General features: G+C 37.4%; 1 protein-coding gene across 5 annotated transcripts in view; it reads left to right on the top strand.

Moving 5' to 3' along the window:
- The window catches only part of PRUNE2 (prune homolog 2 with BCH domain), a 129,864-nt gene that overhangs the window by 25,455 nt on the left and 85,911 nt on the right, over window positions 1-18,498 (top strand). For all 5 annotated transcript variants that reach the window (XM_064402634.1, XM_064402632.1, XM_064402633.1 and 2 more), the window contains exons 3-6: window positions 210-412; window positions 1,671-1,834; window positions 7,987-8,139; window positions 10,815-10,909. In XM_064402634.1, coding sequence (XP_064258704.1) covers window positions 210-412; window positions 1,671-1,834; window positions 7,987-8,139; window positions 10,815-10,909 — 615 coding nt within the window. The remainder of the gene's footprint in view (window positions 1-209; window positions 413-1,670; window positions 1,835-7,986; window positions 8,140-10,814; window positions 10,910-18,498) is intronic.

Genomic DNA, 18,498 nt, shown 5'->3' with positions numbered 1-18,498 from the left:
CTTCTCTTGGTTTCCCAGGTACTCTGTAGCAGGCAAAAAGTGACAGGTGAAGGAAAGACAAGTGTGAAATACCTCTTTTTTTTTTAACTAAGTGAAGGGGAGGAAACCTGAAACAGAAAATCTAGGCTGTTTCTAATTGCTTACTCTGTTAAAATGCCATCCTGATGAAAGACAAGTCCAATTCTCACAAATACACACCTATGTTACAGGTCAGTCCTCCTGATGTTCTCTGCTTACCTGTGTTGAATATACCAAGAAAAGACTTCAGCTACTTTACTGAAACAAGATTTATTTTGGACGAGCTGAAAATCCCAGAGTCATGCCATATCTTCCGAGATGAAATCAATTTGCATCAGCTGAATGCTGAAGGGAAATTGTCTTTAACGCTTGTAAACAGCAACATGCTGACAAGGTATTGTTTTATGTACACTAAGGTGGATTATATGAGTTTGAGCTGTTTCAAAAATTAGATTTTTTCTGTATTAATATTGATATTGCTATGTTAACACAGACCCAAAAAAAGGAAACTAAAATGTATTTTGTCTCCCTTTATGTTGAATGAGTGTAACAGGGTGCACGGTCATCTTTGCATCACTTTTAATGGAACTTCCACTTTTAAAAACCTTATGTTTTCACACATCTCAGATTAGATATTTTAATGTAGTTAAATAGTCTGGAGGTTTCCTGTGGCCAGTAGATAAGAGATTAGAGGTTTTTTTTCTGCTTCTTAGTTAGCTTTCCTTTGAGAATCTTATAGATTTGCAGGTGCCCAGACACTGGGATATGTGCTGTTAAGATGGCCGATGGATTATAGTGGTCCTTACCAATTACAGCCTTTCACAAGGCTCAGAGTTGATGTCTGGAAGATCAGGGTCCCAATACCCATCCTTAAGAGGGACCATTTACAAGGCTATTGTGAATCTTTTATGAAGAGCCCCTTTATAATGGTCTGCCTGTCTTCCCCAGAGTGAAGGATGCTGTTTACTTCCAGTTGTCCTTAGAACTTCATGTAAGACAAATAGCATCCTGTAGCCCCATTGTACTCTGAGAAGTTTGTAGATTAGACTACAAGTAGTGAAAATCTGAAGAAAAAATATGTGCGAATCTCGTAGCTGTTGGTGTGTTAAGTGCCGTCAACTCCCTCCTCAGAGCATCATTCCCTCCTCAGAGCAAAAATTATCTGTAAGATCTGTCTTTTGTTTATTACTGTTACTTCCTGTGTTTCTCGCTTCCGAAGAATTACAATTAGGATTTTATTATTAAAATTATTTTGGCTTGGTTGCTGCTGTTGTAAACAGAAAGTATCTAAATAAAAAATCTGTTGATAAGTTTTCAGAATATTCAGTTGGGAAAATCCTAAATTTTCTCTATATAAAGAAGGCTATTTTCAGCACAAATAGAAATACTTTTTTTCAATAGTTTTTAATAGATTTTGATGAGGGGAATGTTGTACTTAGTGATATATCAAGCAGTTAAAGAGCTCTGAACACTTAATTTAAGAATCATGGATTTAGGACCTCTGTGACATCCTTTGGCTTTATAGCAGGTTTCAGGTAACTATAACAATGCTGGTGTAGTCCAGAATTAAAAAAATTACGTTGCACTTTCTTACTGAGTTGTCTATAGCTGTAAATATAAATATATGTGTAACTTCTAAATTTGCTTGATAGTGAGGATAAAAGTTTGGAATCAGCTGTTGTCAAAGTCATCAATCCAGATGAGCAATGTGACAGGAGCCTGGAGTTACAAGCATGTTCTTCCTCTTTAGTCGTAAAAGAGATTCTTCAAAAGGCACCAGAGTTAATCACTCAGCAACTGGCTTATCTCCTCAGAGGTGAGAGATTACTCTTTATATTAAATACTGAAAGGTTTAATGGAGTGTTTCTGAATTTGCTCATGCAGAAAGAGTGTGATCCATTCTTTGGTTAACAATCCCTTTAAAGACCACAGGAAGCTTCATAAAAGAAGCAGGGAGTAAAGAGTTTGTTAAAGAGTAACATTATATTGAATATTAAAAATGTGCATTTAAAAATAGACATGAGAGGTCTTTGCTGTATCACTAGACAAGAATATTAAATGAAGCTGTCGACATACCAGCTGGGTAGCTGGAAAAGCTCTGCAGTTCGTTGATTCCAGGGGCATTGTGGACAACAATATGGATTGGAATCTAATATTTACAAGTTAAAGCTTCTCCCTCCCAATGGTTGTACTTTTTTTATGAAATGATATTTTAATGGCCTGATGCAAAACTTTTTGCTGTTTAAAAACAGTATTACCAAATCTTCATTGTGCTCTCCTTTTCATTTGTAGTGTATGCCCAGCAGAGTACAAACTGGGGGTGGGCTTCAACAAGCAGAAGTATTTTCTTCTCTGTTTTGGCAGTTCATAATTTATATTCATTTCCTTGGTTTATTTACTGCACAGAACTTTCTCGTTGGAAATAAAACTGGTGTTGAAAAGAGCAGTCACTGCTTTTAAGTTACTTACTGTGTTTTAATAATGTTCAATGAATTTTATAGGTTTTGAGTTTTAATGATGCAAAACTGCTAAATGTCCTTTTAAGAAATTAATGTGGGCATGTTTAATGAGCATTATGAAAACTTGTCTACATTTAGATTTCAGAAGCAATGAGAATCTTGGCAAATCATTGTACTCATCGCCATGATAACTAAGAAGCATGTTATAAGAAATCAAAAAGATTAATTTTTTTAAGGATTCTGCAGAATAAGCATTAACAGTAGCACAGCATTTAGCCTGTCCTTGCAGTATCTTTCCATGCTAAGCTTTAGTTAACCTGCCATGAAACATTTTTGTAAGCTCCAAATTTCTGTTGAGTAGCTCTCCAGGAACCTAAGCAAATGACCAAGCATAATAATTGGTTTTGGAAGCAGAACAGGAAAAAAGTTTTGGGGCATACTTGTTTGTTGGTGGCGAGTCTGAGGGAGAGGTCTGAATAATGTTCAAGACCATGTTCGAGTACTGTATGTGAATGTGTCAGCATGTTTTGTGCCTCTAATATGTATCAGATTAAAATGAAGTGCTTTTATTAGTGTTTGCATTATAGATGGCATTTACAGTTTTGGGGAATATAGTAGCTAATTTTATTTTTTTTTAATCAACAAGTAATTACATTTTGATTATTACATTCGGTAGAACAAATTTTAGGAATTAATGGATAAAAGTCCCTGCATACATTCTTTTGCATTGTACGAGAAGTGACTGGCAAAGCCTAGGGAACAGAACACAGCTTCACTTAAGACTTGGTGCTTTTCTACTTTTCCCAGCAGCGCAAGGACAGGTACAGAGGCTGCAAAAAAGGCTCTATTGTGTTTTTCACATTTTGCTGTGTTACTTCCAGTGTAAATATGTATAGGGTTAGTTTGTCGAAATTTCAGGTGAAGTTCAGAACAGAAGGCCAAAGTAAAAGTTAGAGTGCTAAGAATTAGGATTTTATTTTCATAAAAATGCTGAGACATGCTATTATCTGAGTCTCTGAGCTGGGAGGCCTTCTTTCATTTTCTGACTTTCCAGTAAGTATTTTGCTAGGAGACTTTTAAGATAAAAGAAAATCTCATGGTTTAATAATTATCATGTGGTGACCAAGACAGCTTAATTTGTTGACTGCTTTTGAAACTTCTTTTTTCTTAAAGTCTGTTAGCAGTTTTTAAATTCCAACAAAAAGGCAGATGTTTATGTATGCAAATTTCACCTTTGAGCGAACTTTATCTGCTTGTCTATGTTTAAAAAAAAAATAGTCAGGAGAAAAGACATTTCCTGTGAAACTGAGCATTACTGATTTAGGTATTTTTATATTTAAAGATTAATTTTATATTTTTTAGGTGAATGCTTTTCTGGTATGTTTATCTCCTTATCCGACATTATACAAGCTAATTCTACCCTCGGGCTTTTGAGTAGAGTCTGCTTGGAGAAACAGTGTTGTACAGCCATATTTGCCTGAAGTTAGAGCTTGTGCTGTCCCTGGATTTGTGCCAGAAGCAAACAATTACAGAACCTGCCAGTCCTGGGCCTGTATTATTTTATTTCCCAAGAGATGTTTATAAGGGGACTGTTGCCAAACTCAAGATCCATTAAACTGCTGAATCATTACATTCTCCATTGCAGCCAGCTGGCAAGGATATTATTCCAAGCACTCACTGTCAGGTATCTTGGGTCAATGCACTCTCAAAAGTGCCTCCTTATGTTTATTTGTATAAGGCCTTGAAGGATGCCACAAGGTGCAAACCACAACATGTAAATATAGACAGATTTCCAGCAAGAGTGTCAGCAGTTTTTTTAATGTGACTCTTTTGCTAGTGATGAGCTGCATAGTTGAGGTCTTTTCATGCCCTGTTGGGGCAGTCTGACTTTCAGTAGAGAGGATTATTTTGTTATTCTAGCCACCCAGACAAATGTTAAGAAATGCCCTTTTAAGGACTTTGGGAATTAGGCCAGTATTTTTTTTTGTTCTGTCTTGTACATTGATCAGATGGTTCACATGCTCCTGCATTGATGCATCCTTAATATATATACCTGGAAGAAAGGATCATTTTGACCTACACCAAACACTGCACTTACTTGGACTGACACTTCTTTTTAATATATGGAAGCAGGTTTTTTGGAGGCAGTGCTTTTCCTCTCTTTTCCCTGGTTATGTTTTATTCGAGCTTCATTGAATTTCCTGTTAATTACAGTAAAGATTGCTTAATTGGATATATTTGCAATTTTCGTTTGCAGGTTTTTTTGGAGGGGAGGGGTGGTGAGTGAGCAGTGTTGAAGTATACTTTCCACAGTGGAGTGTTTGTTTTCCCCTTTTTCCTGTACTTTATTTTTACAGGTTATGGAACAAAACCTTGACAGGAGAAATGCTTATATTTTCTTTGTACTGTTTCTCTCAGCCTTAAACTTATAATTCAGGAGACGCTTGTGCTGTTCTTAATGTTTTCCCAAAACGACTTCTGCCTTCATTAGATCATGTTTAATATTAATGCACAGCAATTGCTTTTGGCAAAACTAATGCTTCGCTTCCAAACTGCTTTGCAAAAAAATAATAAAATGCACATTTTTAAGAGCCTTAGCCTATTTTCTAGTGACCTCTTCAGAAAAAAAATTTAGTAAAGTGTGATGTACACAAGAAATAATATTGAATCTTGTATTACCTATTATATATTTTTTTCTCTGCTTGTAAGCAGACAGCAGCCACCATTATGCTTTCAGAAACCCTAGGGGAGTTGCACCAACACTCAGTAAAATCTGCAGATTTCTGAGACCATGTATTGCTTTTACAGCAGGTATTTATAAGACAGCACATGACTAAATGGACTACTGACCTTTGGTCAAGCAAAAGTAACTTAAGTGAACTCTTTTTCTAAACTACCTTCTTAATCCTCACAGGAATGCTGAGGATCCCTAGGGGAGAAAAGGTGTGCCTTTCACCCCTGGTGATGAGGAGAGTATTGAAGACTGACCATAGCATTAAAGGACAAGTAAATGTTCAAGTAAATGTTGATCTTGGGGCTTGCTGACACCCTAGTAATTTGAGAATGATCCTTTTCTGGCTTTCACCCTAGTAGAAAAGTTGTCAGTTGCAAGCATTACAGTTTTGGTGTGATTAGTGACAAAATCAGAGTGTTTTAGAAACCTTTCTGAGGTGTCTGCCTATTGTGAGTGAAGGTTACATCATGTTGACTTCCAAACTGCTGAGCTTGGGTGGATATACAACTCACACTTGTTCTTCTGCATTTTCATGTATGTTTGTGTTAGGGTTTTCTCTTCTTGGTCTTACCCAAATATTCATTTCCTCAAGCATGCACAGCTGTGGTAAAAGTTTCATACATTGTATATCTGAGGTGCTGTGCAGATGCACAGACTGCCTAACTCCTCCCTGTACTACTGGGGGGCTTTACAGGATATGCTGCAGCCTTGCTCCAGTAGGTATGATGACTTCGAGCACACATTGTAGATCCAGCACTTTGCTGGAGTCTCCATTTCCTTTGTGTGTGCATGAGCAATTTCCTTCTGTTTCTGGAGGAAGAAAAAAAAAAGCAGAAAATTGCTGTTGCTAAAATACTTTATGCGGCCTGGTCCCTGAGGTGCCATTTATCCAGGTGCAGCTATGTGCTGAGTGAAAGCGTGTTGTGGGGTGTCTCAATCATTCTGGTCACCACTGTTTTCTAGAAAAGTGGAAGTTTTAGAATGTATCTCAAGAGTATATATGTAGCACAAGCACTATTATCTGCTATGGAGTTGAACAACAAAGAGATGGTTTTAGATGAATTATCATGGAGGCTGCTGGTTGAGAAACTTTCTTCCTCTTAGAGGGACTGAAAACTAGGCTTTGATAATGGGATATCTGGATAATTTATATATCAGTTATTTACCTGCAGAAGTCTAAAATCTGCTTGTTACATTGTGTTACCTAGATTTAGAAATATTCATCTGGATCAGTATACGTGATTTTCATGCAGTCTGTATTTATTTTTTTTAATACTATCAAACAGAGCAGGAGCATTGTCTTAAAGTGATTGAAAGACTAACATAAAGAGCTGCTGTGAATTAAAAGACTATTGGCAGTCACAATATCTGTTATAGAAACACAGAATGGAACTGCATGTATTTGTATTTAATTCCAGAAATTAGTATCTGATGGGGAGCAGCTTTTGGCTTGTTAAGCATTATTTATTGTTTAATCCACACAGGATTTGTTTAGTAAGGGTGTGTTTACTTATCATGGCACAATTATTTTTTGTTGCAAGTAGTTTGTGAATGTTGAAGAAATGCTACTTGTTATTTCATATGATGATATTATAGGAGAAAAGGAAAATGAAGATATAATAGATACTTGGATCCTAGCTCATCTGGTGAGATTGAGGGTGGCAGTGTCAAGGTTTTTCATTTGCACTTTTTTGCTCTGTGCTAAAGCCTACACACTTTGTTTTGCAGTAACTGTCTTACTCACTTATTATACTTCGTGGCTCATTGACCCAGCATGATGCAATGAAATCATAGACTTGTTTGAAATTCTTGTGCACAGTAATAATAATAATAATAATAATGAATAATAAAGTAATAAATTATTTCAAGGCTGAAGTATAAGATTTTATTATCCTGAATTTACTGTGTGATTGGAAGCAAACACTGTCTTTGCGCATATTGATAAGTGGAATCCCAGTCTCCAGGGAATGAAAGGGGTGACTTAGTGTGCAGCACACATGTGTCAGAAAAGACTTGACTCTCACTTCTGTATTGTAAGACAGTTCCAATCACTATGAAGTTATTTTCTGAGTGATGTTTCTCTTAAATTTTAAAATTTTGATTGTCTGAATTGATGTTTTTTTTGGTGTGTCTGTTGACAAGAATTATCCAGAGTTAGTTAGACCACAATGACCAATGACTTTAAGATCATTCAATTCAAGCACCACTGCCGTGAACAGGGATACCTTTCTCTAGTCCAGGCTGCTCAGAGCCTGGTCCAGCCTGGCCTTGAACACTTCCAGGGCTGGGGCATCCCCATATTCTCTGGGCAGCCTGTTCTGTGGCTCACCATCCTCACAGTGAAGGACTTATTCCTTTTGTCCTCCTCCTACATTGTAGGAGTTCAATGACACATCTGTAGAAGGAAGGTGGACAATGTGGATTTATGTTTCAAAACACAGCAGCACTTGGTCTGATGCCTGGAGAGAGGAGAATATAGGCTGGTGTGCTGTTGGCTGCTGCTGGCTGTGCCGCACAGCCGTGTTAGTGTACAGAAGCATGCTGCACCCATGGCAGCACTGGGACCGGCCAGTTAGCTGTAGCAGAGGCACTGAAGAGGCACTCAGTTCTGATTTAGGAACTTTGTGTGAGGAAGGTGTTTCCATCTGGAAGTCTCAGTGGAAAGAACCTCCAAGAAGGAACCTCCAAGAAGCAATACAGTAAAACTTCTTGTTTCTGTGGTACCTCTTTGATATCTACAGGAGGCATTGATTTTTTTGTCTTTCAATGTTTCAGGGAGCATTCTCTTCAAGTGCATGTCTTTGGAAGCTGACAGAATGACAGAGCAGCAGGAGAAAGTACTGTCAGCTTTGGAGGAAAAGTTTCCAGATCTTCCACCACGAGAGGAAATTATCTCTGTTCTCCAGGAGACTCAGTTTAACACCCAAGGTAGTGCAACTTGTTCCGTTGTTCAGACCTGTTAAAAATTTATTTGTGTAATTGTATCAGAATACTGTTTTATTGTGTGTGGTGAAAATAGGTGCAACATGCTATCTTCATTGACAGCTAAGTGTTCTATATTAATTTTAAATTAAGTTGCTGCCATTCTAAATCATGGAATTGTGATTTCTTTTGAGGAACTACTTAGCTCATAAATAATCTTGTATTGTTTTTACAGATAAAGTTAACAATTTATTTTACATATTGCTTTTACAAGTGTATGTTCATCAAGAATTGATGTTGATTCACGTGGACATAAAAATGTGTCAGCCCATGGGCAGAAATTGTATTGCAATTGCCTATGTGATGTGGAAGTAGATTTTGTGTACAGGTGAAATCAATTTGACATCAGACTCAGATTACGGAAGCAGCAGGAAAGTTGCAATTCTTTTCCTTTCTTCTGACAGAAATACCGAGTAGAAATATTCAGTGCTGTAAAGTAGCAATGTTTGAACCTAAAATTTAGTAGCAGGCTGTTGAAGAGCTGCTGTGAAAGCCTGAAGAAAATTGTTGTAATAACTCTTACAATTTTTACTGGCATTTGCTGCCAAGTTCTTAACAAAGAGGGAGTACTAAATTCCTAGGGATATTTCTCTGTTAGATATATCAGGTAAGCAGAGGGTCCATGCAGACTCAGGGTCTTTATTTGTTCTCTATCTGCCCATGTGCAGAAAGTAGTCATTGAAATTCAGACCATCAGCCTGAGACAGCTGCCCGCTCTGGTAGATAAGGACAGAATTTGAGGTGCTGCTTCTTTTGCCTTTTCTGTCAGTGACTTTACAGGATAGTTTAGTTCAGGTCTATAAAGTTTCACATGAATTCTCTTAAGTTCCTCTACTCAAGTAATCAGTGCAGTTCAGGAATGAACTGTTTGCAGTCTAGATTGGAAAGTGGCTGTGAAAGTGGCTTTCATGGAATTCAGTTCTTAGTTCTGCCAGTTGCCAGAGAAAATGGTTTAGTAGTGTTTGTCATGAAGTCTTCTGTGGTATTAAATGTAAAACTTGGATGAGCAGATGTAGTGGGTGTAGTCTGCGTGGTACTGGTTGCCAATAATTTATAAATGTCACATGAGACATGGGGAGGGAACTGTCATGTATTCTTCTTTCTTCTTTTTCTTTTTTTTTCTTTTTTTTGGCTTATGTCTCCTGTTTTCTGTGTATTACAAGGTGCATATTTACTGTATAACATACACATATATTGCATGTGACATTTCTTTTAGTAGGATGCTGCTGAGTTTCAGGTGCTCCTTGAAGGATGTAACCTCTACTGAGTATTTTATGTAATACACGAGTATTTTACCTAATACACATTTCACCTATTTGAGGCAATATTAGGGCATGCAGCCAAAATATTTCTCAGTTTCTGGCACAAATCATGATTTATTGGCCTGAATTAATTTGTTATTTAAGGCACAATAGGTTGCAGCCCCCCAGAAAGTTTATAGATTATATAGAAAATTTTTTAAATGACAGATGTGTAAATGTTCATCTTGTCATTAGATTGACTGCAGGGTAATTTAGTTCAGGTCTATAAAGTTTCACATGAATTCTCTTAAGTTCCTCTACTCAAGTAATCAGTACAGTTCAGGAATGAACTGTATGCAGTCTAGATTGGAAAGTGGCTGTGAAAGTGGCTTTCATGGAATTGACTGCAGCAACTGGACTCAGTATAGGAACAGTAATGAAAGGATTAATTTCTTTGACTGAGGTTGGTATTTGTTTCCCTCTTGAAAATAATTTGTACAAACACATGGTGGATGTTAAACTGCTATGCCTTAAAGATTGGTGGGCGTTTTACTTGTTGCCCGGCACAAGTAAAGGTGGCTTGCAGCATTCTTTACATAGACATTTGGCTATCGTGTCTTGTCTTGCAATCATGTGATGCAGTTATGTTCTTTTACATAATATCCATTTGTTCTGAGAATCTTTGCAACATGTTAGGCAAACACATCCAATGAAGGAAACTTAGTCACTTGAACTTTCAAAACATTGGGCTTAAACATACCAATATATCTGGTTGCAATTCCTGTTTTACACCATTGTTTCTGTTGATAATGTTTCTATGGTGAACATATACTTAGTTCATAAATGATTTGATGTACATAAGAAAAACCCATTGGTGTTACCAATTTGTGAAGAAGGTCAGAAAGGTTGAATGACTGTGTTTACAGAATATCTTAAGTTCCTTGCTTTTGAATATTTCATAAACACCATAGTAGTCCACAGGTGCTTTCAATATGTTAATTATTTCAGAAGTAATTTTGTATTTGTGATTTCATATTAGGCCATAGAAATTGCCTAGCTATACATTTATCATCAACTGGAATTACGTTCACTTAAAAACTTCAGTGTTCACACAGGCACACAGGTGTTGCAGTAGACTTAATTCTTCATACTTGTTGTTAGTGTGTATCCTCTGTTAAATCTCTTCCTTTCTTAAAACAATCCCTCTAGAAACATTAAGCATTGAAATATTAATGTTATCTTTAATTTTCTCATACGATGTCCTGAAATACCGAAAGAAGGTTCAGCATTAAGGTCTAAACTTTGTTTTTAATTTATGCTTGTGCATCTGTCAGCTGTAGATAATTGTATATATGGAACTGTGTTTATTTTCTTAAACAGGTGTGAGCATTGAGGAGGTTATGCTCAAGGATCTCAAGGAGATTTCAGATGGAGAAATCAAAGTAGCGATTAGCACTGTGTGTGTGACACTGGAGGTAAGAGGAAACTTAAAACATGTTTAACAGCCTTGTTGCATATGGAGATAGTTGTTTTAAACAGAATGTGAGCAAGTTATTTTCCCAATATATTTTCCAGTATGAACAGAATTTTCAGTGATTTAATTAACTTTGAGAGAAGTAGTAGCTATTTGTTATCTGACTTCCATTATTATGATATTATAATTATTTGCTCCCTTTAGATTGTGCTGTGGTGTGTTAAAAACAGTGGTATAAACAATTTGGAACCTTTGGGTGAATTGAAGGTGTCAGCTTTCTACCTTGATGTGAAGAGAGTTACATGTTTCTGGTTATTATGTAAAAATATTACTTTAAAAATATGAACGCTTATATCACTGAACAAGTATAACATGATACTGTTATTTCTGATTGAAGTTTGCATACTGGCATATTGATTAGTAATAAAACCTAAGTGATCTGAAGAAAATATCAATAGCAGAAACATCTTTATATAGTATATGTTTGTAATTTTCCGTCTGTTCATTTGCATGAAAGTCACGTATACAGAAGTATTTGAAATGTAGAAGAAATTTTCATCTACTTTTGCACTAAATAAAAACTTTTTTTTTATGTGGAATGCTGCTAAAAAAAATCAAGTCTCTTGAATAGTTCTTGCCTTGTATGTCCTAAGAAATTTTTTTATAATATGTGTCTTGTTTTTTTTATTTTACAAAAAATTTATTTTACAAAAAATAAGATGCTTCTGTGGTTGAACAAGTTTTGGTTACAATCCAGCTAATAATTACCCATAGATTTCTGGTTGCATACTAAAATACAGAAAGCAAATTATGTAGCAAAGCTTCAAAAAATGAAGTAGAATCTGTTAGTTTTCAATTAGTTGTTCCAATATTAAGCAATCTTTACTACCAAAACAGCACTGCTTTATGAACCATAATTTGATCCTAAAAATTAGGCTGAGGCTGGGCAAAAAGGGCATGGGCAAAGAGTGTGGTAGGATAAATCCCCAAAAGAGAAAATGGGATTTTATAAAGTTCTTAATAAAATCCTCATCTTCTTTTGTTTTAAATCTTTCTCTTTTATGCAGTCAGTTTCAGTTAATGGACTGAGCTAGGAGCTAGCTTTAGCATTAGATTTTCTTTTTGTTTATTTTGCATTAAATCATGTTTGATAACTATTTAGAGTACAGACCTTTCACTCCACAGGTTTAAGCTCCAGGTAAATCTGTTCTGACCTTGTCTTTGCAACTCTATATGCTCAAATTAATTGTAACTCAGAACTTGTCTTCCTTTTGGCTGGATCTCACAGTTTGACTTTGTTGAGAATAGGTGTTCCTAGTTCTCAAAGCAGGCAAATTTTCAACCTTTTCTCAGTGCAGTGTAACATGTGATTCTGACTTACCTTGGCCAAGAAGCGTTAAGATCTGGTGGTCAAGCAGTAAATGTTTCATAGTTCTTTTTCTTGCATAGCTAGTGGTCATTTGGTGGGCAGAGGAGACTCATTTGCCTGTAAGAACAAACTGAACAGATTTTACTGATAGCTGATTTTTAGTCCCAGTCTGCTAAGTAATTTTATTACTAGTATTTCTGATGGGATTTCTTTCTGGAAGTCGCAGATGTCTTCCTTTGCTTTTTGCTCTGTTGTTGTGCTGTGAATAGTTTGTGCCATAAAGGACTAAGTTTTCAGGAGTGTAACTGCTTTTTTTTCCCCTAAGCGTAATGTTTGTAAAGTTATTGGGATGGAGATGCATTTTGCATTTGCTACATTATTGCTCTTTGTTGAAATGAAAACACCTAATTTTTGGTGCTTGGCCAGCAAAAGATGTTTTTTTTCTCAGTTTTATTAGTGATAGGGATCACACATAGTTTCTTCACCCTGTGTCAGAAGCACAATACATATAAGAAAATGAATGACAAAACTGTCCAGACCTTTCTATTCAGTTTAGAATTGTTATGAACTCAGAATACACAGACTTAAATGAATTCACTATTTTCGCAGCAATGATAGTGGTAGTTTGTTATTCATCCTTAAAGTGCTCCACAGATGTTACCTGATTAAATATTAAGGAAATATGAAGAACAGGCTTGGCAACAGGTGTTGAATCTCTGGTGTGTTTGTGTGTTTGCTTTTTCAGAAGTATCACAAGGTCACTTTTTTTTCCTTAATAATCAACAAATATGCAAAAGTATCTTCCAATAAAGTGCTTTCTGTAGGGCAGTAATTTTGTGTGAATGTGTTTAGGTTTCTCTAAGAGTCCATATGCAGCTTTTGCATTTGTTGAGATCTTTCGATTTGGCCTTCCTGGATTTAGGTGGCATCAAAGCTGTAAGCTGAAATCAGACCTGTGTCACCAGTGACCAGCTCCAGAGTATGTGCTGCTTGAATTTTACATACATAACCACTTTATTTTTGATGAGAAAGACAAAATAAAAGCGACACTGCCCAGATCACAGTTATTTTTTTAGCCTTTGCTGGAAAATTTCTCCAAGTCCTAATAAAGGTTACTCATAAGATATTGTAGCAAAATTCAATGCATGTGTTACAGTTAATTTCTGTTACATTTTGGTATACCCTTAGAATATCTTTTGCTACTTCTCTGCTGGAATTCTCTTGCAAATGAGAAACTTTTTCTCAATGTGGCTTTCTGGGAAAGTAATATTACTCCTGAGAAATTAATATGTCTGTTCTAAAGTGATCTCTTTTCTCTGCTTTTTTAAGTGTAGTGCACTGGGAGAACAGTCCAGGTTTCATGAATGTTTACCTCAGTTGAAACAGCTCATTATAACATAGATTAATAATATGCTTGTTGCACAAAGTCTTTTATCTGTTTGTTCATGAAAATTCATTCAAACTGTTCACAGAACTTACAATTACAGAAAATCAGTTACCACCTGAGGAAGCAGGTCAGTCAGTTGAAAACAAGTTCTGTGATTGTCTGCTAGTGACTGTGGCAGACAAGATGGTGCTCTGAAGGTTTGTTGAGGTTCATGCCTCTGGCCGAGGCATCCACATACTTCATGAAGACAGTTTCCAATTAGTAGGGGTTGTATGCCATGTAAAAGCTCAGAGAACATGTGAGAGCTGCAGTGGAGGCTGCTGTCACCAGTGTTGTTTCCTCTAGAAAGTGACCTGCACATTGATGCTGCTGCAGGAAGCTTGACAGTCCTTAGGTAGCCTCCACAGTCCAAATGAGTTTGGGATTGTACCAATAGGAAGTTCTATTTCTTGTAACAACTTCCCCCTTTGTGGCTTTATGCCTCAGAGGAACTTATAGTGGCAGTTCCAGCAACAGAAATTTAAGAAATGTAGAAGTGTTTGGGTGCACAGTTTATCATCTTCCTATGAAAAATAGTCTTATCTTGGAGATAGATTTTAATTTTAAAGGTATTTTTTAGTATTAGTAGGAAATGCCACCGTTTCTTAATTTGGACAATTTTATTTCTGTGTTTTGAAAAGTGATGTTTTTAATACTTCTGTAAATCAAATCAAGGACCTCTGTCTTAGCTGAAGTGCATCAAACAAGTGCTAGGTAGACCATTACACCCATATAAGTGAGATTTTAATGTATATCTTTCAATATTTGAACTTCTGTTGTCTATAATGATTATGTAGATATATTGTGTATTTCGGAAGTTTTTTCTCTTGGTATAAATATAAACATATTTTAAATGGCAGATTGGTCCATGAATTTGTTTTTAATGCAAAAAGACAAAACAAGAAGCAAACCTCAAGTAAACATGTTAACATTTAATCTTCCAGTAATGGAATTGGAAACAAAATTCTCAGCAACTTACAATAGCAATGCGGTTCAAAAGTATTTTTCTGATGCCTGTTGTGAGAAGTTAGGGTATGTAAAATAAATGATGTATAGAGCTGTAGGAATGCGACTTTTGCAGACTACCTTATGTCTAAGGAACATTAAACATAGGGTTCTCGTTTAGCAAATAAATAACCATTCATTTCAATGGCTGCATAGTCTGGACTTTTGTGCATATTTTTGTAAAGATGAGAAGAGGCCATTAGGGATTTAATATAAAATAAATCGCCACGGGGTCTTCTTGTAGTCCTAGTCTTTCTGCCACATGGTGTGTCACTAATGTGCATAAATGGGCTTAAATGAATTTGTTATCTGTATTACATTTGCAGTATGTATATATTTATATATTATATTTTAATTGTGTTTAAAAATAAAACATTAAATACATCATTTCTGAGAGTTGAAAACATACCATTTGTAAATAAATCAACCTTAATTAAGGTCTTAAAATGTCAGTGTGTGATATCTGCCTTAGGAAAATTTATAACATATATCGTACACAAAGCTTAAACATACTTTTACTTGCTCTTTCAGAAGTATTAAGAGGCTGAAGTCATAACCTCATATGACTGAGTAATGCAGCCTCACGTGCATTAATGTAAATACCATACTCATGCTTAAACATCAGACTGCTGTCTTCTGGAGGACAACAGCTGTCCAGTTGATGCCTCAGGTCAGCCAAAATACCTCAGTTGTACCGAGTGCAATCCAAGGCTTGGAGAGGTTAGGCAAACTGAATTCTCTATAGTGACTTTTCTCAAAAGACATGAAAAGAATCTGGTGGGCAGAGCCATTTAAGTGGTGGTTTTGAGTGGTTGCTCTTGCAGCCAACTGGAAATAAGCCAGGCAAATCCGAGCAGTGACAACTGTTTCTTCATTGCCTCCCAAGATAAGAGCAAGACCTGGCACTTCATCTGCATTTAGACAAATATGCAAAGCCAGGAGAATAAACACTAGGCACTCAACACCCAGCTAGGGTATCACAGGAGTAACTGAAACATGGTAGGACAACTCCCATGACTGGAGGAATATGATGGATAGGCTGTTTTGTAAAGAGAGTCAGGGAAGAAGAGGAGGGGGACTTGCACTGTAAGTTAAGGAGAAACTCAAATGTCCAGAAGTCAACTACAGTGACCATAGAAGCCCTCAAATGCCTCTGGGTCAAGGTTAAAAGGGTCATCTCAAAGCAGTATTGTGGAGTTTGGGGTCTGGTTGTGCAATCTGAAGGTTAGCACTAAGGCAGAGGCTTTAGATTTTAGAAGAGGAAGCTTCAGCTTGCTCAGAGCTCAATTGAAAGGGAAGCTTCCATGGAGAATAAAGGAGCTAGCGACTGCTGTGAGTTTTTGAAGATAGCTCTCATGAAAACACAAGCTCACCCGCTTCAAAGGGAAGGGAGGTAAGTGGAACATGATTTAGCTGTGAGCTTCTGAGTCTCTCCAGGACCAAAAGAGAAGCACACCAGAGATGGAAAGGGAGTTACAAATCTATTGAGAACCACAAGAACGTTGCCAGGGCATGAGATGCCATTAGAAAAGCAAAGGCTCGGCTTGAATTGAAATTGGAAAGAGATGTCAAAAACTACAGGAAAGGGGTCTTTGAGTATATAAACAACAAGCAGAAACAGGAAGAAACTGCTGGCCCAGTGTTAAATGGGAGAGGTGAATTAGTCACCAACAGCACTGAGAAGGCAGAAGTTCTTAACACTTCCTTGACCGCTTTTGTCACTAGCACAGCTGGGCCCCAGTTGCTGGAAGCAAGAATCCATGCTGATGCAAACAAGACCCACTGTCAATGAAGAAAAAATTGCTGTGTGGGCTATTACAGGAACTTGGCTCCTGCAAAATTGATAGGACCTTACAGTATCCACTCAAGAGTATTGGAGAGCTGGCTGGGGTCATTGTGAGGCTGTTCTCCATAATCTTAGAGAAATTGTGGAGAACAGGAGAGGTCCCAGAAGACTGGAAGAAGGCTAATGTCACCCCCATCTACAAGAGGTGCTTAAAAGGGAACCCAAGAAATTACAGGCTCTAGAAAAGTTACGACACAAAGCCTTCTAGGATAATTCATTGCCAGTCAGATGAACCAGGTGATTGGGAAATGCCAGCACAGGTTCACCAAGGCCAAATTGTGCTTGACAAACTTGATTGCCCTCTAGGGCAAAGTAACCTGCTTGGTTGAGGGGGGACAAGCTGTGGATGTTGTCTGCCTAAGTTTCTCCAAGGCTTTCTCTATGGTCTCCCACAGCTTCCTTGTTAAGTTGTGTAACAACTGTGCTGGTCAGCTTCCTGTCCAGCTGTTGTGTAACAGTCTGGACAAGCTGTCCGTGCTGTGGGTGGGGAACTGACCCACAGGCAGCACCCAGAGTGGGGGTAAATGGCTCCTTTTCCAACTGGCACAAGTGGGGTCCCCCAGGGATTGGTATTGGGCTAACGCTGTTTCATGTCTTCCTATATGGTCATCCAGAGCACTAAAATCACTCAGGGATCAAGTGAGCACTTTGGAAGGGAGAGCCACCTGGAGGAAAACCTGTGTAGGCTGGGAGAGTGGGCAGAGCAGAACCTTTTGAAGTTTAGCAAGGACAGGTATAAGGTCTTACACCTGGGAAAACAGATCCAGGAGGGCAGCACAGGCTGGGAGCACAAGGGTGAGGAGCAGTTCTGTGGAATGGGACCAGGGAGTCCCAGGGAGCAGAAAGCTCAGTATGAGTGAGGAGTGTGCTGCTGGAGCAAAGGAGCTCTTGGGCTGCATCAACAGGGGCATCAGCAGCAGAGATTATCCCATTTTTGCCAGCGTTTGTCAGGCCACACCTGGAATACTGTTGTATGTTTTGGTCTCCGCTATACAAAAAAGATATGGGCAGGCTGGAGAGCATGGAGAGAAGGGCCACAGAGATGATCGAAGGGCTGGGAAGCCTGACGTGTTTGTAAGAATGCTTAGCTGAGACCTTAACACCTAGTTCTAGTATTTAAAGAGTGGCTACAAAAAGACAGAGACTCTGTTTTTACAAGGAGTCACATGAAAAAAATGAAGGACAACGCATACAAGTTACTCCCGAGGAGATTCAGATTAGACACAAGAGGAAGTTTTTTCACAATTATAACAATCAGTTATTGGAATAATCTCCAGAGAAGTGGTGTATTCCTCAACATTAAGCATTTTAAGGTTCATCTGGGCAGGCTGTTGGACCACCTTGTCAAGAGTGTTTTTGTCAAAAAAGTTTGGACTAGCTCATCCTTGAGATCTCTTCTAGCTGTTACTCTGTGATTCAAAAGAGTGCTTCCTAATTAAGTATGTGAAATCAAATGGCAGAAAAAATGGCATTTATTACAGTGATTAGTATGATTGCTTATAGTTTTCATACCAGATTCCTTTCAGAAGATAATGTGGGGGTGATACGAACTAAAGTTCCCCCAGTCAGTGAGATGCTTCTGCATGAAGTCATGTTGGATGTTATTATGGTTTCTTGAGATGTGAGAAAAATGTGAATGTGTAAAACTGGCTGAGACCATTATATTTATGAATCTTCCCAAATCAGCATGTACATTGAATAAATGCATGATTTATTCAACTGTCATTTTTCCAAGGTCTATTTGATTATTTTATTCTATAGTACTGTCATAACAGATAGTAAGCCAGAAGCATCCGAATTTTTTGTACTTGCAGTATCACTTAAAAAATCTACAAGGTAAATAGTGGAATCAGTGCAAGGTGCACAGTAGTATGTTTTTAGGATTTAATTTTTATTTCACTGTGTGAATAAATAGGATAGATGTCATTGGTTATAATTAGTATG

The sequence above is a fragment of the Passer domesticus genome, chromosome Z, assembly GCF_036417665.1.
Source record: "Passer domesticus isolate bPasDom1 chromosome Z, bPasDom1.hap1, whole genome shotgun sequence".
In the NCBI taxonomy this organism is placed as follows: domain Eukaryota; kingdom Metazoa; phylum Chordata; class Aves; order Passeriformes; family Passeridae; genus Passer; species Passer domesticus.
The sequence above is the reverse complement of the archived record's forward strand: the minus strand, read 5'-3'. Positions and strand labels throughout refer to the sequence as shown.